This window comes from Acanthaster planci, linkage group LG07, assembly GCF_054643075.1.
Source record: "Acanthaster planci isolate LZ-2023a linkage group LG07, COTS_SCS, whole genome shotgun sequence".
Classification (NCBI taxonomy): domain Eukaryota; kingdom Metazoa; phylum Echinodermata; class Asteroidea; order Valvatida; family Acanthasteridae; genus Acanthaster; species Acanthaster planci.
In genome coordinates, this window is record NC_141783.1 from 2,607,201 (window position 1) to 2,627,913 (window position 20,713).

General features: G+C 43.6%; 2 protein-coding genes and 1 pseudogene across 5 annotated transcripts; 2 read left to right on the plus strand and 1 right to left on the minus strand.

Annotated features, from left to right (window-relative positions):
- The first annotated feature begins 282 nt into the window (after positions 1 to 282).
- Positions 283 to 6,573, plus strand: LOC110979721 (NADH dehydrogenase [ubiquinone] 1 alpha subcomplex subunit 3-like). The gene is made up of 4 exons (XM_022235762.2): positions 283 to 573; positions 2,025 to 2,099; positions 3,300 to 3,377; positions 5,431 to 6,573. The coding sequence occupies exons 1-4, from the start codon at positions 528 to 530 to the stop codon at positions 5,478 to 5,480; spliced, it is 249 nt and encodes an 82-aa protein (XP_022091454.1). The 5' UTR covers positions 283 to 527; the 3' UTR covers positions 5,481 to 6,573.
- Positions 6,574 to 8,712: 2,139 nt separating this feature from the next.
- On the minus strand, positions 8,713 to 12,165 carry LOC147798524 (uncharacterized; annotated as a pseudogene). Its single transcript, XR_015426052.1, has 2 exons — positions 9,085 to 12,165; positions 8,713 to 8,941 (listed from the first exon to the last, which is right to left on the minus strand). The product of XR_015426052.1 is annotated as an uncharacterized LOC147798524 (transcript).
- Positions 12,166 to 12,267: 102 nt separating this feature from the next.
- On the plus strand, positions 12,268 to 20,344 carry LOC110979682 (uncharacterized). Of its 3 annotated transcripts, none has more exons than XM_087139480.1 (9): positions 12,273 to 12,859; positions 14,032 to 14,201; positions 14,965 to 15,259; positions 15,589 to 15,756; positions 16,429 to 16,541; positions 17,209 to 17,353; positions 18,024 to 18,129; positions 18,734 to 18,855; positions 19,316 to 20,344. In XM_087139480.1, the coding sequence occupies exons 1-9, from the start codon at positions 12,407 to 12,409 to the stop codon at positions 19,601 to 19,603; spliced, it is 1,860 nt and encodes a 619-aa protein (XP_086995606.1). In that variant the 5' UTR covers positions 12,273 to 12,406; the 3' UTR covers positions 19,604 to 20,344. The 3 variants fall into 3 exon arrangements, with proteins under 3 accessions (XP_086995607.1, XP_086995606.1, XP_086995605.1); XM_087139479.1 differs by having other exon boundaries at positions 12,276 to 12,859; positions 16,429 to 16,616; XM_087139481.1 differs by lacking the exon at positions 18,734 to 18,855 and having other exon boundaries at positions 12,268 to 12,859; positions 16,429 to 16,616; positions 19,316 to 19,583.
- Positions 20,345 to 20,713: the final 369 nt, after the last annotated feature.

Genomic DNA, 20,713 nt, shown 5'->3' on the forward strand with positions numbered 1-20,713 from the left:
CTTCGTACGTGCACGAGGAGTCCTGTGGCTTGAAATCACGCGCTACCACTGGCACAGTACTCGAAAGCAGTGGCTGTAACCACAGCCGTGTTCTAGAAGGCAGTGGCTGCGACCGCAGCCGTACTCTAATGAGTTCTTGCAAGCCGCAGCCAGCAGGTCATTCGGGTAATGTTCGGATGAGACTGGTTCCAGCCTTATCAGGCCTAAATACGTGTAAATGTACATGTACAAGCTTTACGGAAGCCAGGGCCGTTTTCCAATACTCAACTTCGTCTCCGTTCCGGCTTCGTGTAGGAAACTAATCCCCGATCGTGGGCTTGAAGCGCTTAAATTAAATTGAAATGCTGTAATGTTTGGCTCTTTTGCATCTTACTTGATATTCTGTGGCACTATCAGACTTACTTTTGCGCTTACAACCTCAAATTCAGGAAGTAAAAACGGAGCCAATCGAGTATTAGAAAACGGCCCAGGATTTGAGCACTGCACTGGAGCTACAGACGCAATAGAGGGCGTACTTAATTGTAAAGATGGCGACTCGAGTGTTGTCTCCTGCGAAGCAGGCTTGGAAAAAAGGTCTGTGTTTTCCAACTTCTCTTCAACTCTTGATATGTAGAAGCATATTGTAAATATATGTATGTATCGATGAAAAATATGAATTTCGAAATGCGGCGAAAGATTTATCGGCACAGCTGTCACACGACGGTCTAAATGTTGCAATCTTGAAATCGAAGTAAACAGGTGAAGTTTTACCATGTTTACCCCCGAGCCGTGGAGCTTTATAACTTAGCAATCACACATATGAAGCCAAAGCACATTTCACAACCATGCATAATGCATGACATCTATGATGCGCAACTAACCATAAAAACTTCACGTGTGAAATTTGGCTCCTATAACATTTGGGCTTTATTTTCCTTAAAAACAAAAAAACCTCCCTCACATCTGTCCACAATTTTGACCCAGGATTCGAACCCACACCCTATTCATCACAAACCAGGCATTATGCTGTAACCGCTTGACCACAGCAATTCACACAAATTGGCAGTATTTTTACTGTTGATATACCGATGAACGGATGCAACTCTAGTCTAATACACATTGGACATGCGCAATACCATGAATACAAACACAACCACCGTGGTTTGGCTTCATACTTATGATTGCATATATATCTCAACTGTGGGTCGAACGTCCGCCCCACTCCTACGAACCCTGCAGAAAATGAGCCTTTTTCGCCCTATGCTCTGCATGATGTTTAACAGGGCATGAACAGGGATTTTATTCTAGTTGTGTATCCATAGAAATGCTGCTCCATTTCCCCCAAGAGTTCTATGTAAGATAGCTTACATACCTTCGTTCTGAGTACCAGGAAAATAAAACAGGCCAAAACCTAGACCCGTAAACAGGGCCCGACGAATACTCCTCTGTTGTATACTGGGCCCTGTCCCTATTCATAGGGATTTCTTTCGAAAAATTTATCCGGGGGCATAACTAAACATCCGCTTGATTTTATGAACTGAAAGTGCACCGGTATGTTCACTACTTATGGTGTAAACTATCCGCTAGGTTGCTAATTGTAGAAAACTTGCCTTTTCCTCGTTTTGAGGAAAAAAGTTGCCTTGTTTTGCCGTTTGCCCACTCCGGACAAATTTAGTCCCACTTGCACAAAACTAATGGCTGTTTCGTCACTTTCATGTCACGTCACAGAGAGCGAGCCACACTGCCAATGATTTGCCACAAACACTGTGTGACTGCACAGGGAACCAGCCAAGGGCCTTGCATATTAGCTGCGACACAAAACAGCCGTAATTTTCTACGACTACTTAGATCGACACATATTCCTGTCGCGGCGCCTGCGCCTGTGCATTAACATGCACTGTGCAGGCGTAGTCCAACCAGAATGGCGCCCATGTGATAACAACGTTTTATGCGTATTCACAGTGAGTACGCATAAATTACGCGTATTCACAGCTACACGATCTTTGGTGTTGACCGCGCTCGTGTGCATTTCATTTTTTGAACAGGTTGGGTACCGTTTCTGAAGTATGCGTGGGACAATGAGCCTGTCTTGGTAGCATCGTCAGTCCTTGGATTTGCACGTAGGTTTTTTTTTCTCCTCTCCCTTGACAAGATTTGGTTTGAAAGTTTGAGACTCTCATTCTGAAAACTGCATAATAGAATCTAAAAACTCTGAGGCTGCGTCCTCCTAGAGCTAGGTCTAAGACTTCGCTCCATAGGAAATGCACGGAACCACGCAGACAGTAGACCTAGCTGTAGCTCTGGAAATCTGTTTTGGACACGGCCTAACTTACGTCTAAACATTAAAATAGACTGGTGCACCGAACATGAAGCTCAACACTTGTTTAATGCTGCAGAAATGAAGTGTGTTAACCCCAAAAGAGCCATTTTGGGGGGGGGGGTAGAGGAGGAGATTCTGCCCCCGAAGAACTCAGCTGTCCTATGTCTGATGGTCTTTTTAAGCTTGGCATGTATGTCAGGAAACTGTGAAGTTCTAACTCAGTCCCACGTATGATATGACGGGGAATCAGGCTGGCCGTGTTTCTTTCCTCGCCTTCCACCACTGGGGGCCTGGGTTCGAATCCGGCTCGGTCCACATGTGGATTGGGTTTTCAGTCCCTACCGTGAGTCCGTGGGTTCCCCTGAAACATTTATCCGAGATTTTCCTCCCATCTCCTAAGCTGAACATTTCTTCGTTGTCTTTTTCATTCATTATCATCCTGTAATTGGTGCTAAATGCTCTGTTGGATGATCAAATATACGTAGATAAAGAAATAGACTATGTTGGTACTGTCATTTATTGACTTTCAAGGTGACATGAGCATCAGCCAGAAGGCATTGAGCACTTCATTGGAAAAGTCCATATTTTGGACTGACTTCTCTTGGAAAAATGGACGAGGGGTGAGAATGGTGTGTCAGATTTGGTATCAAAATTGATATCAAAATGACCGCAAGATATTGCTGGGGAAAAAATCCTCCCCGAGGCTCAATGCTTCAAAAAAGGGACTGCGACAGGTGTGCAAAAAGTGTTCAGGTCCCCCCCCCGGATCTTGAAGGGTTAACTTAAAGGAATGTCTAGTGCCTGCCTCAGTCACTGAGTGAAAGGCAAATATACTATGTACATGTAAGTGATAGATTGTATGGTGCATTGTGCAGAAAGTGCAATCCCACTGATACACGTATTTGTGCAGTGCCCCTTAACCCTTTTTTTTTTGGTGGTTCGAATGATAAGGTTTTCTCACGCACTGACTACCATTTCCGCCCCTGTTTCTATGTTGCAGCACCTATTTTGTACCTCTTCTGGCCCTGGAAGAACTGGGCTGAAGAGACCAACAAACTCATGCCCACCAAGTACCCTAGTAAGTGTCAAGCAACAGTGTAACTTCTAGTGTCTAAGTTGGATACAGTTTGATTGTTTAACCCCTTGACGACGGGAATTTCTTCCCGAAAGCCGACTCCAAGAATTCCAGCCTCGCTTGGCCACAAAGGCCACCTGCCAAATCGCAAATTCTCGGTTTGTGGCCCTGCGTGCTCTGCACGCTTTGAATTACACGGTGAAAGGGCTGATTGTTCATGTGGCTCTACTCACCCTTCCACATTCCCGTTGCCTCTTTTCAAAGTGGGGACTATTGTGAAGCTGGTGATTATGATGCAAAATCGGTCTTTTCATTTCTGGGCTACGCACAAAGACCAATTACCATATATACAAGAGCCAGGGTCTGCCTTCTTTCACCGTGTTCGCTCGAGCGTGGGCCGAGAATAATAGCTGAAAAGCGGGCTGAGGATCTCAATTTTTACGGCGGCTATAGCTGCTTCCTGGCGCGAAGGGGTTAAGCAGCATACATGTACACCGCACTAAGGGTGGGACGTTTAAACTTTAAATGAAAAAACTTCCAAGTCCATTCTCAGATTTTCCCAAGCATTTAAAGGGAACCACCCCTTTGGAGGTTCAGCATTTTGATTAATACAATCTGGCATTCATTTTTACTGTCCATGATGCCTGTAAAATGTAATCTGATTTCAAAACACTTTTTCCTTTCTGCATTCATGTACTTTTTGAGAAAAAAGTGGATTCTAAACATTTAAACAATGCTTGTTTTAAATGCCCCAACATCAATCGACATGTTGAACTATATAATTATGCATACTGTACATGAAAACATCAAGGTAGGCGGCAGCCTCTGTAAAGTGTTTAAAATTTTCTGAAATATCCCACCCTTACACCACACTATGTCACTCCTTTTCCACCCCTTTTCTTTCTTGGTGGCTTCTAATTATCTTATTTTGGTTGTGAACCTCGGATACTTGAGAGCCAACGCTGCACATTCATTGTACTATGTTAACTCTTCACCTGCCCAATTCCTTCAAAATCTACCATGGGATTTTGGAGGATTTTGAAGGATTAAGGAAGGGGATACGCTGCCGCCGTTAATATCTGTGGAATTTGATTCTCCTTGAAAGTTGACATACAAATATCATGATGTGATAGATGTTAGACTGAGAAAGTTTCCTTGGACAAATGGCTTGGGGAGTATGATTACAGGCCTGCAACTTTTCCTCAGATTAACTGATTTCCTTGTTTGTTTTTTATCCATTGAACATTTTTTAAAAAGTACAAAGTCTTGTACAAATGAGAATTTGTTGTTTTTTGACAAAGTTCAACCTGCAATTGTGTAGTTCCAGGTTTTTTGCCAAATCAACCATGCTATCTAATTCCGACATCATAGTGAAATCATTCCAATCAGGAAAATCACAGTGATCTCTGAGGGGCAAAAATCCACATTTTTTGTTTTCACACAGGAGCAAAGTGTATGCTTCATGGAGATTATACTGAGCTGTGAAGAGCGAAATTGGTTTCGCTGTTTCACAAAGAGGCAAATTTAACCACTGGAACCACATGCATATACAATGTGTTAACAATTTTGAATGCAATGGCAACAGCGCATGCCTTGCCAATAGTATTTCCTTAGTTTTTGAGATTTTAAAAAGGGGAAAATTCTAGGTTAATAAATAATCCTGAATTGCAGTTAAACTGAGGATTACACAGGACCATTCTCTATTTTATAATAAATTAAGGCATGTGCATTTGCATAGTGTATTAAATAAATCAACTCATAAGGTTAAAATGTACAAATTCTCTGTTGAAAAAGTCAGGTTTCAGGCTTATTTCCAAACCAAATGTAAGTTAAATAATTATAGGGGTTTGCAAATCTACATTCATTATTAGTAAATTATAAAAGCAATTAACTTCAAACAGGATTTTTCTTTAAGTTTACTTTTGCACATTTTTCTTTAAGTTTACTTTTACTCATCACAGAGAAATGTGCCTCTTCAAGAAAATGGTTCTCCACAGGTAGTGTGAAGAGAATTAATTATTGACTGAGCACTTCTGTTTTGCCTTGCCATTCACAGCTCCCATAAGATACGTAGAAGGAAAGACAGGACCTCCAACGTCAATATGACGATCACCGAGTGCTACGCCATGCAACATGGGCTACTCCACTTTACTTTGGCCACCATTGCATTCAGGAATATTTATTTCATAAGAGCAGAATCATTTTTTTTTCTTTCGTTGAAATGACAGCAAATCATTGCACCCGTAGGTTCTGTGAAGCATCTTTCAACTCTGGATGCTTGGACAAAAATTTCATCAAGAATTCCGGCCAGCTTAATGAGGAAACGTCTCTAAGTCTGGGTTAGAACCTTCTTGTAGTCGCGGGAATGTTTGCCAGCGTATTGAAACAGGCTGTTTTTTGGGGGGGGCGGGAGGAATGAAGTATTGGTTGTGTGATAAAATATAATATACTTAAAGATTTTGAAGACTTTTATGGATGTTTAAAGTTGGAGATAAACTAAAATTTCAGCATCCGACAACTTTTTTTCTCAAGAGTAAATGTACATTACAACAAAAGTGAAAAAACATTCATCAACAATTTCGTAGAGGATTGAAATGCCATCAAGTAATTTTGCTCCTACGTTTTTAAATGAAACAAGTTGTAACTTGAAGAACTTTACCGGTATACTTTATCAATGTAATTTTGTGATTTTTGCAAAATGGAAATTAAAAAAAAACATTTTCAATTAAAGAGCACCTCTAAGGAAAACACGTTGGCTACATGCATTATTTGGCATGCACAGGGTTTATCCACAACAAACACAGGGTGAGGGTTCACCTCTTTCTCTCTGTTTTCTCAAAATGACGCAATCTAAATTCAGAATTCACATCTTGGCATGAACAGAAAAAAAGCCCTTTTAAGCTTTTTATAGTTCAGCTCTGAAGACAAATGACACTGCATTTGATTTGGATGCTTCCAAAGTTATTTGACCAGATAAAACCGGAGAAAACGTGTTTTCCTTGGAGGTGCTCTTTAATAGAAATAATACATTTCAGGTTATTCCTTTTGGCTTAGTCTGTACCACGTTCTTGGAATGCAGTGTTGTTATCTTTCCCTGAAAAATATTTTTTCGGGGCTTAATTTTTGGCAGTCATCCAGTGTTATGTTTATTTTAGTCAAGGAAAAAAATGCTGAATAAAATGGTTTGTGTTAAAACTTATGTTCGTTTTGAAATTCTATGAACTTGTACACACAGTTGTTGATCCTCCCACATATACTGCATGTAATTCGCTAACAGTCTGAAATTCTCCATCTCACTTTTTCACATTTGTAATGCCTACGATCTGAACGCTAGAGTTTGACAACTCGGGACATTGTGGAACCGGCTAGTAGCCTAGTTAAGATCCAGTTTGCCTGGCGTTTCATTTTCTGGAGGAAGCGATGAGTTGGTTTAATAGTTGTTGGGAAGGAACACAAGCCCGAGCTAGGAACGGACCCAAATTTATGACCCATCTCAAAACATGCGCTCTACGCAAGAACGGGTATGTCCGATTTTCACAAAATTGGTGTCCAATGACTGTGAAGAATAACTCTAAAAACTCCTAAAGCTCAACTCTTGAAAAAAATACACTGCAGCGATATCACTGCTGATCAAACAATGGTAGACTACTCATAATCAGCCGCTGACGGGATACATCCTGCTAACCCAGGTAGAGGGACTCCTCAGCCAAAGTCATCTTGGTCACCATCGAAGGATGGGCGGTCAGTTCAGGGAGCATCCCAATGTCCACTTTGAAATCATCGTCGAGGCGGTTGCAAGAAGCCTTGGTCCTCGTTCCGGGCTTTCCGTCGTTATTGGTGGATCGCTTTGAGCACAGAAGAGATTTTGCCTTGAGAGAGACCCCGCCTCAAATGCCACGACCACGAGAGTTTTTATGAAACCTCCTGATGTCCTCCTGATGTGCTGAAAGTCCAAGAGTTTTCAGCGGGCGGAGTCTCCGATTTGGGAGTACTCTCTGTGGTCGTCAGGACAGCCATTGCCGTGGTGGTTTGTGGAGAGCTTGCATGGAGAAAAACCTCAGCATTTGGCCGGTAACAGACCGCGATGTGACAGGTTAATACCGAATGCTCCTACGTCCATGGTTGAAACACTGGAAACCGACAAGACAAGACATGTTCTGAACGGTCCTCCACGAGGAATCTGTCCGAGGTGTTGTCAGGGTCTACGGAGCGCGGGGGAGTCGTATTTGAACTGGGCTTGTTCGTCGAGTTATATTAGCACTTTGGGGATGGGGGCCCCCCCAAAAAGATGAAGATTTCTTTAATCAATCATAGTGAAGATATTAAGTGTCTTAAATGGAGGTTTTTTGTATGGACAGAGCCATTTTGTTCAGGAAATTGTTTCTGAGCAGCTGCTTAATTCTGACTGGTGCGATCAGTTAATGCAAAAGTGCGGTGGGTGCGCCGCCTACTAGTTCCCCCCCCCCCGAAAAACATTTGGGCCTGGATCCGGCCTTGGTCACTGCCGGTCATAAAAGTAATTAAATGGAGGTGAGACAGGGCACAACGTCACCCCCTCGGGGGGGGGGCTCAAATGTCCGAGAATGTTTGTTGAAACAGTAGACCGCTGGAAAATGTACTGCGGACTAGTTGAATGGGACCTCGATGGTGCAAATAAAGTAAGTTCAAAGACGTTATCGTTTTTGGAGTCTTACATTTATTTACGATTTTCAAATGTCCTCATCTTTCCAGTATTTATGTGAAGTTCCCTTCTGAGTGTCTCAGTCGCTACGAGGGGTGAACGACTAAAAGGTCCGCTATTGAGACAAGAAAAGATTTGGAGCTTTAGGATAAGGTTTAGTAATTGCCGCTCGCTTCGGTATTTTTCTCCTTGGTCAATCCCCTCTTCGAGAGCTTAACCCCCCTAAACCAGATATGCTTGGTCCGCTTTGTTGAGAATTCGCAACCCCTCCCCAAAAAGTCTTCATTGTGAGTGTGCCCGCTTTAAAATGTCGGTTTGTACCCTAGAATATTTGGCACAGACTTGCATGCCGCGTACAACTTCTTTAAGACGGTGTAGAACAGAGAATGGAACCGTGTTCAAAAGGAACAGGAACAGTTGAGAAAACTATAAACAATTAAAATCTGGACTGAACAGTTCCAATGTAACATGGGTATTTTTTCGAGGAATTTTCTTAACTACAATTCAGTTCCATTTCATTACATTTATTTCCTCCTCGTAGCAAAATACAGGCACTAACAATGTATATAATGTATTAAAATAAGACAGTAAATAAAAATAAATAAAAAGAGATAAAAATGACTGTCTGCACTAGGGAGATACTATTTGTCGGGCGGGAAGACCGTCTGTCTTCCAGTTTGTTTGTATATGTCTTTTTAAAGTTTGTCTTTCAATGTGTACCGTCAAATAAAACTTCCACGTCCGGCACTCGCAATGTATTCCCGTTCGGTCCAATATGAACATACATAGATTATATACAAGATATCAGCACCATGGACTTTCCGAGGTTCGATATAGATACATAATGCCACACAGACTGCAATACAGGCGTTTCACAATAGTGCGCCTCCAAGAGTTTGCAACGCGTTGATCAATCACAGTGCGTGAAATCTGTCGACCCAATGCGCGTTTGGAAAGGGTCGACAGCTTTTGCGCATTCTGATTGTTCAACACGTTGCTTACTCCCGGAGGCGCACAATTGTGAATCACCCGTATTAAAAACCGCTCTTTCAAATTTGAATCATAACACAGTTTCAAATTGACTTGTTCTCTTTAAATATCAAAGTATACCGACTAATACAAATATCTTTGCCGATGCACACAATGCGAACTCTCCAGCAAAAAATGTCCACAAAAATATCAATGACTGATACATTCTGGATACAGCACAAGCTTAACAGTTATTTTAACTTAACACTGGAACATTATTTCCGAAGTATGTTTTCAATCCCGCCTGTTGTTGGAAACAGGGTCATTTGTTTCTTGTTGGTGCCACTGTTTATGCAATAACTACACCTTTACGTCTTATTTATTAGCCGGTGGTTCTGTTTCACCAAATGTAACTGACCACGGTTTGTCCTTTGGTTTATTGTTTTAAGACAGGTCAGCTGTACATGTGGTTTTGATTAAACATTTCAACCTTGTTTCAGATTCCTTTTTAACTGTACAACCTTAAATCCAATTCAAGCTATAGGCTGAAGCATAATGACAACATTGCAAACATCCAAACAACACATATGCATCTGCTCAAAGAATATCACGCGAAAACTGTGTTTAGCAACCTAAAATCTTGTTATCCACTTGTAGCAATTGTAGACATGAAACATCACGCATCCAATTCCTTAAAGGGAAAGTTCAAGTCAACACTATTCATCAATACTAAACATGCTCAGCATAACTGCGATTTTTGCCGTGATACACATTACAAGCCAACTGTTAGGACACATGACGCGAAACTTATATGCGCCTTTTGCGCGCTTATAATGTATGCCGATACCTGTTTTAGACCATCGTTTTGGAGAGTGTTTTAATTCGACATTTGTAGAGCCACGAGTTTCATTTCCAATCGTTTAGAGATATTTCTATACGACTGGAGGCTTTCCATGAGGACGCAAACAACTCCAAAAGGATTTTTTCCAACGGTGGTAACGAGACATTCCGAAAGTCAAAATGTTCAGCTTTGTGTTCGTTCGGTCCCCTTTTGTAGCCTTTTCTTACAGCGTCAATTTCAGTTAGGTGACAAGAACTAAGTGTGCAGTTTGTAACTAAGTGTCATTCTACAGTCCGGCTACAAGTTTGTTCACACTAACTGTAAGACGACACTGGAGGCGGCAACCAGACGTTACTGATGAGTCGCTGGTAGTCGTTTTCTTGTCGTTGACGAGACACATCCTCCAGATCCTGATAGGGCGACTCTTGCTCCAGTAAGGCCTGCTTGGTCAACCGCGAAGAGGGAACGGTTAAGGCGTTATTCACGATCCCCGCAGAAGACGTGTCAAGGCCTACCGTGAAATTGTTGTCTTCGAGGCGGATGCAGGACGCCTTGGCCGTCCCATTGTCCTTGTCGATCTGGGTGCCTCGCTTGCCACACAGGAGAGATTTCGCCTTGAGAGAGACCCAGCAACAAATCCCGATCAAGACCAAGCACATCAGACCTCCGATGATGTACCCAAACCGTGACCTGATGTCAAAATTCCAGGAGTTTGACGAATCGTCCAGCTTTGACGTGAACGGGGCGGGTGGTGTTCGGATCATTGGTACCCTCAAAGCCTCAGTGGTCAGTGGGAAATCCGCCCTGATAGTTGTCTCGGCTGGACACTGACCACGATGCGGCACGTAACCAAAGCGCCCATGTCAGCGGTTGACACTAATAAAACCGACTACACGTGTTCTGAGCGGTCCTGTCAGAAGAAGGGATCTGCCGGTAGTGCCAGGCGCAGGGAGGAAGAGGTGACCGAGTTGGCCTTGTGGTGCATGTGAATTCGACTACCTCACCCACCGAGGCTGGCACTTTGGTTTGTTCAAGTTGCATTGTTTTCGGCTGCACTGTGGCTTCAAGTGGTCGCAGAGTTATCACTCTACTTGCCTGATTGCTGCCAAGTGCATTATGCCCTTCACAAATTATCCGAGTGCCGTTGTCGCTGGAGCTGATGTTAGAGATCATGAGCACGTGTCCATCTTCTCTGAAGGACGAACGGAGACTAGGTTTTGAAGTCCAAGACAACGGAGGACACTGGGGGATTTCCAGAGGTGACACAGACGACTAATCTTGTCCAATGCTTAATGTGATCGTGATGCTCGAAATTGTAGCGTTAGACCGACCCAGGAAGCAGGAGCTGGTAACCTCTCCTCTGAATGTCAGGGAGCATTCAAACTTTCCTCTACTGGACTCGTCGTCCTCTGCTACCAGCAAGCGCACCTGGACAAAGTCCCCTAAGTTGTCACTGGGCGTGAACTGCTCGAGAGGTTGTCCATCTTTGAACCACTGAAGACTGACCGATGGTCTACCCTTCTCCGAGTCGCAGATGAGTGCTCTGCCGTCCCGGACGGGCCGTACGGAACATTCTGAATACTCACTTAAAGGTGGTTGTTTTACCGTCAGGTCTTGAGGATTTGAGGTACTACGGACTGTCCGATCTTGCATAAGCTGACATCTGTACATACCGTACAGATGTCCGTGTCCATCATTTTTATTCTCATACAAGCAAAGAATCCTTCGGTGCCGATGGCTCAGCTTGTATTTGGCTGGTGTTTCTGAGCCAGCGGTTTCGGTCCACTCGGCTACTGCCATCCCATCCTTCGTCCAGACGAGATCCATGTAACGCACGACATCCTGCTTCTTGATGGTACCTCCTCTCAAATTCATTGTCTTGGCTTAATTAAGGCGTATTTACGAACTCAGCGTCTTTTATAACAGAAGTTAAACAGGAAGTGGGACAGGAATAAAACTGCAGACTTCCTCATTCGACACTCTGGGAGACACCACCTTTTTGATATGGTAGACAAAATGCGACCAGTCACCATACTGCAAATTAAATTTGCTACAACCATCTCAACATATTCAGTGACAATGACTTTACTCAAGCCAGCCACAAATAATGGACCATTATTTATGAGGAAGCCATTCTTGGGTCTGGTCCCCTCTTCTGTTTTACAGATTGTAACTCCTGAAGGAGATGACTGCGAATTGGCGTACGTAGTGAATTCGCTGAGGATTCCCCGCCTTCGCGGCAGGGACGAGCAAATGTGTGTATAGGTCCCACCACCTTTTTAACAGTCCAGCGCATTTGAATAGAACCAATACTGACCCCGACCGGGGAGTTTCAAGGGCTCTTTGACTGCCGGTTCGTATGAATAGATAGTCACATGTCATAATGGACGGACTTTGCTCGGTTCACGAAGTTCATAGAAGGCTGTTATTGTGATATATTGTGGCATTTGTACCCTAAACACAAACCCATTTCAATACATTATTCATAGCTGAAGGATACAGATATCTGTGATCATTAAGTTGTGTGAAAGCAAAACAAACATGTTTCGATTAACCCAGATTGCACTGTGTTTAGTTATAGTTTCACTGACTTTCAGTCATTTTGAAAGCATGTATGTTGCCTCTTCCGGGGACCCTGACATCACCGGCACAATAAAGGAACTGAACCGACGAATCGCCGATCTTCAGGTTCAGCACAGCCGCCACTATATCCCGCCGCTAATCTGGGCCAAAGACCGGGGTGTCTACGAGAGCAACATCCGGATCAACACGTACGGCAAGCCCCTGCTGGCTGATTTCCGGCGGGTCGGCGTTTTCGACAACAACGCCTTCGCCACCGCCTGGGTAACGATCTGCCTGTTGGAGGCGGGGCGGTACGGGACGGGCGCCCCGACGCCCGTTGACGAACAGATGAAGATGGCCCTGGAGCTCCTGAACTCGCACCACGACAAAAACCGTCCGCCGGGAACAGGGGCAGTCGACTTCTGGTCGCAGGTACATAATGAACAAATATCAGTTCTGAATCAGTGAAACCGTAGAACATAATGTCACCAGCTTGACTGGAACGTTTTCTTTGTGGGGCTGGGAACGGTAGTCGCTGGGAGAGTGGGCCTGGTTTACTATCTACTGATTGCTGTTCACGACAGAAAATTGTCATTTAGTACCTGACTGTAAATGCTTCCTGCGTTATATACCCCTTCCACTGTCATACGAAACGTGGAATGTGGATTCCTTTACGATGCGACCACAATCCCCATGCTTGCCCGCGTTTTCACTGTCCCTAAGCATACTGTTGAAAGTTATGCGGGATTTCATCAGTGAGTCTATTTTTTACTGGAACTTCAAGTCCCCTCCCTTGCCTCAGAGTCCTTTTCTGGTTTTTCAACAAAATTTCGTTATTAGTATTACTTAACAGTACGTACGGATACCAAACCGTACGTACGGATGACTTAGCAGTGCGTACCGAGTACTGATTAGTACCCAGATGTATGGAAGTGTATTTAGGACATGCTAAGAAAAAATCGGATGTATACGAATTACTGTTTCGTACTTACGCTTTCGTATTTTGTACGTACGAATCACTAAATCGTACTATAGACTACTCAACCGTACGCACGGACTACTAAAACTACATGTACTGACTAAACAGTACATAGGGATAAGAAATGCCTGTGTTGCGGTGCATGACTGTACTTCAGTTCATTGAGCCCCGCGCAGGACCAAGAGAGGCACGACCTTTTTTAGTAATGGTGGCTCTAGTGGTAGGAACTCCACTTCGCGGTTCACGAACAACTATGGGGTTTCATCCCCCACTTTTCCATGGTGAGTCAAAAATAAGGTGGATTGTGAAGAATTTTTCAGACTTTCAAAAACTAAAATGCATTCAATATCACTCAAAAAGAGCAATATTTTAAGAGCCGCAAATATACCATTTTGAATACATACATTACAGATGTACATTAATATCATGAACATCGACCTCTATACAGAGTCATAATTGTGTCCTCTCCCCTTTCACACTTCTCATGTCATCCTTCCCCATTTCCGGCAAACTTGACCCCACTGCCCCCACTGCACACTCATCTACAAGTGAGCAGTGTCTATTTTGACAAAACCAATTTCCAGTGTCACTCTGAATGATGATCTCGCATTTTTCCTCTGCACAGGCCTTCAACCAGTCCAGCGGACTTTGGATGAGTCAACCGACCAACATCCTTTCCATCATCACCCTCATGGATGACGCTTTACCCTGGGACTTGATGGAGGAGATATGCAAGAAGCTCGGCCCATCATTTACTGAAGTTTGCGAATTGCTGGACTTCCTCAAAGGCGCCAAGTACGGATACGCTGTGATCACACCAAGTCAAATATGACTTCTGTTGCACAGAAATCGTTGACCGAGCCGAACGTTACGCAGTTTGGCGACGGTTTAAAAGTTAACAAAAATATCATGCAAATCTGGGTTGAATTAAAATACACATTCGCAAAAAGAGGCCTCACTTCAATAATCAAAACACCTAGAAACCAAAATTGTAACGGTGTGGTTTGAAGTTTCTAAGATAAAGATGATGTAAATATTGTCCGCATGGAACTTTGCCGCGACATACAACTCAAAACAGCTTCAAAGCAGTTAGAATGCCAATACAATGAATGAAAGCGGAGGTTACAAATTTGAAATATGAATTTCAATTAAAACCTCTATTTGCGAGAAACATCACAGGGAAGACTCTATAACTGTCCCTCTACCACACTTCAATACTTCCGTTTCACAAAAGTGCGCCACCAAGAGTTTGCAACGCGTTGGCTTATTACAATGAGTGAAATTTGTCGATCCAATATGCGTTTGGAAAGGGTCGACAAAGTTTGCGCGTTATGATTGGCGAACGTGTTGCAAACTCTTGGTGGCGCACTATTGAGAAACAGCCGTATTGTACCTGGTATGTACTCTCATGATCACCCAGTGAATTTCAGGCAGCCATAAGAATCGAAGATGGTATGCCACTGCAATAGCATAGTTTGGAAAATTTAAATCTGACTAGCCGAAATTCTGGCTCCATACTTTGTTTCAAATGCACCATTCATGATGTTTGACTTCTCAGACACCAGCTTCTTCCCGCCTTCAAGATTCCGGCAGATTTTGACGACACCTTCGTTAACATTGGTCTCGGGTGTCTCCTGAAGCAGCTCGGCTCCCGCTCGCCCTCCCTCTACCAGCTGTGGGAGTCCGGCAACACCGAGGCAAACACCGTCTTCCAGCTGCTCAAGACATATGCATACCGCCCTCTGTCGGCAAGCTTGGCCAACCTGATCGATCCCCGGACTTACTACTTCGCGCGGGGGTTTCTTGAGAAGGCGGAGGAGGAAGGGAAGCCGGTATCCTTGGCGACAACATGGGTGAGACGTGAAAGTTGTGCTTGTTCATTTTATTTATGTGGATTACTTTAAGGCTGTGTCCGAAACAGGCTTCCAGAACTACGACAAGGTCATTAACTGTGCATCTCTGCGTATTTCAAATGGAGTGAATACCTAGACTTAGCCTGAGTCTGCCATACGAAGTAAAGTCAGCAGGTTGGTAAGACGGACTCGGGGCCAGGGCGATGTTGCACCTTGGTGACATCAGTGAAAACGTCATGTATGGACTAACGGGTAAAGCTATTTACCAATAACCAGTGCTCGCAAAAAATTCAACAAAGTCTTCTTGCCCTATCAATTTTTGGCGGCAGATCCAAAACTTGACGGAGCAGCGCGTGCGGTTTGACAGAGGTGTCAGCATGCCGTTCAACATGAACAATGTGGATTCTACGGTGGCCGCGAATGTCGTCTACGGCGTCACTGCCGCCTTGCTGGAGGACATGTTCGAGCCTGGAACCTGGTTTGACAACGACACTATGGTTAGATTAGAAACAGTGTAGATGGATTTATTTTTATTTTTTTTTGGTGCTGAAAAAGCCCGTCGTTTCTCATACGTGTATTCTCAATAGTGCAACACCAATTCCTCATCAGCGAAGAAAAGCCGTGTTAAGGCGCATTTCCATATGTACGGTTTTGGGTGCATTGCGTACACGATGCATCCGTGCGTTTCACTTTCACAGACACAAAAATCGAGTCCATTCTCATAACACACATGTGCGTTGCGTTCGGCCGTCAAACTCGACCCGGGAGTGATTTTGACGGATACGCCCCGCTTGGCACAAGTTTTGACGCGAATGGGAAGGCGCCTTTAAGAAACTCAAAACAAAAGAAGTCTATTTCAGTACATATATACACAGTCAATTTTTTAAATTCGATTAAATTTTATTTATTTGCAACCATAACACAAGGAAATTACAGTGTGCAAAACCTGGATATTGTTGAATTCTTTACAAGTAATAAAAATTACCACAATTAACATGATTTTACAGTCCATTTTTACATTAAGGACGATGTTTGAAGTTATATTTACAAGACCAGTTACATCACACTTTCCTTTGACTACAACCTACATGATCAGACCTTTTAAATGACAAAAGCCGTAGCGTGTAGGTTTCACTAAATATTCCTCGTTTTCAAATGATCAATTTTAGATGGTGTACGAGAATACGACTAGTTTTATTGAGTGGGTTATCGACAGTGGAACTGTGACCAGCCGGCCCGACCTGGCGCTGACTTACTACCCTTCCCGCTACAACTTCTACTGGTTCGTGGCTCGTACCAGGTTCCTCATAGCCAACCGCCTTGCCGGCCGAGCCTTACCACCGTTCCCGTCACTCAGGTAATCCGGCAAATTGATTTTGGATTTTTGCCCTGCCCGACGTGTATTTTAACAATGTGTACTCAGTGTATGCCCCTGACGTCCTCCTGCTCACTAATGCAGACGTCGTAACCACTCGACCACCGAGTTTGCCGGTGTCGGCTAGCCGGTTCCATCTTTGAAATAATTCAAAGTTGTCTTCGTCGCGGTATGGCACAAGTCTCCACTCAGCGATGAACACACTACCATTGCTGTCGGGGGAGGGCGTTGGCAATCATTCATAACTAATGATAATTGTTTTTCATAATCAAACCAGCAAAATCAGGCAACTTGCATCTTGCCTCGATCTTGCGTCCCCTTTCGAAGTTATGGTATCGCCCGAACCGGCTTAGATTTCTGCGTCACATCTCTTCATAAAAACGAAAATTTGCATCAGGTTAAAATCTAAAAAGTACCTCAATATCCTTCGAATAAAAATTATAAATTGGGTAAACGTAAACATTTAAGAGTGTTTGAAGAAAGATAATTAAAATTACATTGCTCGGGCTCTTAAGCACCATACCACAAGTCGACGACCAAAATCTAAACCCTTAACTATTTTTCCTGCATTAAGGTTCGTGTATGAGCATTTAAATAGAGCCCTTCAGTCGCGAGTGACCAGCGACATACTGGCAGAAGCCAAGACGGAAGGAGGGAAGTGGGCCTACTTCGACGACTTCCTGGGTGGAGCTGACGAAACTTGGACAGGAAAGCCGAAGGTACCTGTGGATGCTCGTAACTTTTGACATGGGGGGGCTTGAAACGCAACGTTTTGGACTTGGAACGCTGTCCATCTCTCCCGCTTGACGCCAGCTCAGCCTCTGAGATCTTCTGATTTTCAGCCAATCGCATGGGGCCACAGTTTAACTGTGTTTCTGTTTCCCTGGGACGTATGCGCAGTAAACGCTAGACTTTTAAATCCGTACCGAGAATTTATTTCTGGACATGTTGAAGGGACAACAGGTGAAATTCTGTTGTCTGATCGGCTTCTATTATGAAAAGCCACACCCCCTTTTGACGTTGGCTACAATATATCATGGCATATCGTACGAGTTCGAGGAACCAAAACGGGGGGAAAACTACTCTGCTTCCGTCAAAACATGGGCCAATCAAATGATTCAGCCATTTAGCAGAGAGCCTATGGGTCGAAACTCATCATCTGTTTTCCACGGAATGTGCACAAATACGTAAGACATGCATAGAGCATGCAGTGCATGAGACAAATGACATTGAACCGTCCAATTCTGATGGCCATTATTTTGTGCGCGATCCCACAATGGATCGTTGCTTGACGCTGGAACGGAACTCGGTGTAGAATACTGGATATGTCTTGATATGCGAACACAAATAACCTGTAACGCATTTTTTATTTTATCTTTTCGTTACCAGAACAACGCCGAAGATCGCCTCTTTACTACATCCATGGCTGTGAATGCACTGATTGCCACGTGGACAACTCAAGACAAAGCGACAAGACGGCTCTCATGGGAAAAAGGTTTGTTGCCAATCGTTGCTTAGACGTATGGTCTCTATCCCCGGTCGTCTTTTCCAGTGCGACTACAAACTGCTTCGTTTTACTTTACACAAGGAGACGAAATTTTAAAGATGGGGTATTTACATCTCTTCAATACGTTCGTTAGATGGTTGGCTACGTCTAGCTATATAGCATTACGGCAAGCTGGCTTCTCATTATGGTATTAATATGCATACATTTTCCCCCCACGATGAAAACGAGACAGAGTACTACCTGTTGGTATACGCAGAGGAGAAAAATATGCTGAGTAGAACCAGGGAAACAGAAACATACGTCCTACTCTAATTCACTGGACAGGACAGTTCGGATGAAGCTGACTGCCTGTTTGCTGGTTGGCTGCATTAGTCCATCAGGCTCACTTAATGCCGGGTGCTGCAACAGAGGGTTTGCGTGGGTGCCATCTTGCAGGTCCGTGCTTTTGTTCCGCAGGGTATGCACAAAGGTGTCCCTGTGGATCAAAAGAACTGCCCTGCAAGATGGCTACCATGCAAACCCTCTAATGCTTTACGAGAGCTGACGCCTTTAAAACTAGTTCACGCACCAGCTGTAGCCTTGTCTTCCACAGAGACTCCAGTTGGCGTGATGCACGTGGTCCAGCAAGCAGTGTCGTGGCTGAACGAGTTTGTCCTGCGTGACGAATACAAACCCCTCAATGCGTTCTTCTCTGGTTCGGTAAAGGGCACCAGTGTAAGTTAGCGGGTATACCGAGCTCCAGAGATGCTATATGCATTGTTCATTTCCTTTGATCCAAAGATGACAACACTTCACGTGCAAAATAATGACCGTTAATATCCTTAGACAGACTAACGACCATCTTGGAAATTGGGGGTCTTACGCCATCTTCGACAGTTTTGCAACAAGTATCACACCTTTACAAATTCTATTGCATAATTGAATTCCCAATGGTACATGTACACAGCACGACGACGATGTGTTCGTGAAAAAGCCCTTTATATGAATGTGTTTATTTGTAATGAACAGGACGGATTTTTCGATCTATAAAAAACTGCAATTAAACGAGAAAATTACCACATTACTAAGTAAATAAAATCGTCAATGTAAGGCTAATCGGTGCTGAAGCAGGGGTTTTCACCCTTAGTCCTTAAGAATAACGATTACTCCGTAATACAATTCTCTGGCTCTGCAGACACTGCCTTTCTACTATCCCGTCAATTTCATGGAGTACATCAACGGCACCAAGATCCCACTGAACGACACCCACGTGACCATCGACGAAAGTCTGGTGCTGGCCATGTCTGGTGTGGTGTCTGAGGACCAGTACGATAAGATGGTCAAGGAGCCGCACTTTGGGCACCGGACGCCCACCAAGTTCCAGGGCTACAACAAGAGCATGTTCCCCTTCTGGTCTTCGGCCGCCTACACGTACGCCTCAAATCTTCTGGCGCTGTCGCAATTTCTCAACTTGGCAACTTAGAACTTTAGAACAAACTTTACGTACACGATACTGTGTTCTGCGTGCACCGTATGAGACCTTTAATACACAATAGTTGTCGCCCATTACGTACACGATACAGGACACAATTCTTTGTATGGTGTAGATGTATAAATAGAAATATCCAGTCATAGGCACACGAAAGTAATTAAGGTGTACGTATAAAGCGTGCCCGTACACGAAAGAATGGAAAAAATGTCATAGAGGTATCCACAGATTGACTGTAAGGTTATTGAGAATGACAGTATTAAGTGGATAGTTGAAAAGGCTACACTTGATGTGAACATTTTAGCTGGTACAATATTTCATTTATATGAATCATCGGCGAACGGCTTTTTATATCATCAAAAACTTTCAGTGTGATTTTACATTAAATATGGCAATCAACAATGCAATCCTAAAGGAATAATTATGCACCGTTTTAGCTTACAAATAATGGACAATGGTTTACAATTTTAATAGATATACGCATACAAACATCTTGACATCTAACTCTGAAGAACAAAGATCTTCTAGTTAATGTTAGACCAATGAGGACCTTTGTCAAGCTTATGCACTGTATTTTGTCTCCGGAATTAATTTCCTCGAAATTCAGTATTCTTGCGTTGTTTTCTTGCCTCGTTTCTTTTCCGGCCTTAATTTTGTTGATTCCTTTTGCCCTGCCTTTATTTTTTACGATGGGAATTGGAATAAACCAATGCAGTATTTGAAATAAGAAAGACACCCTTCGTGCTACTGTCTTGGCTGCGATTCAGCTGTTATTTTGTCCATCTTTGGTACGGATTGCCAACACCCTTGGACAATTCTTCCCCAAACCGTGATCAACAGTTTCACATGACTTCACGAAGAATGACTTTCTTTTACGCCAATCGTCTAACAAACAACAATGCCCAACACTTTGGTAGCCGACTTCTCCCACAATGTGCCAGCGTCCAAAACCTGCTCTAATACTATCTCGGTCTCGAGGGCCGTGGTAGCTAAGGATACGCCGCAGAGCCCGCCCGCTTGGGACCTGGTCGATGTTTAGCCTCCAATTTGTTGTCCCGAGCTTATCGATTGCAGGACAGTCAAGGAGTGAGATCGATAACAGTT

What these genes read in the sequence shown, in the direction of transcription:
- LOC110979721 (XM_022235762.2), top strand. Translation starts at nt 528, where the DNA reads ATGGCGACTCGAGTGTTGTCTCCTGCGAAGCAGGCTTGGAAAAAAG. An exon ending in GAAGCAGGCTTGGAAAAAAG is followed by an intron (nt 574 to 2,024) that starts GTCTGTGTTTTC and finishes TTTTTTGAACAG; the next exon opens with GTTGGGTACCGTTTCTGAAG. An exon ending in CATGCCCACCAAGTACCCTA is followed by an intron (nt 3,378 to 5,430) that starts GTAAGTGTCAAG and finishes TGCCATTCACAG; the next exon opens with CTCCCATAAGATACGTAGAA.
- LOC110979682 (XM_087139479.1), top strand. Translation starts at nt 12,407, where the DNA reads ATGTTTCGATTAACCCAGATTGCACTGTGTTTAGTTATAGTTTCACTG. An exon ending in TATCCTTGGCGACAACATGG is followed by an intron (nt 15,260 to 15,588) that starts GTGAGACGTGAA and finishes TTTTGGCGGCAG; the next exon opens with ATCCAAAACTTGACGGAGCA. An exon ending in GGTTTGACAACGACACTATG is followed by an intron (nt 15,757 to 16,428) that starts GTTAGATTAGAA and finishes GATCAATTTTAG; the next exon opens with ATGGTGTACGAGAATACGAC.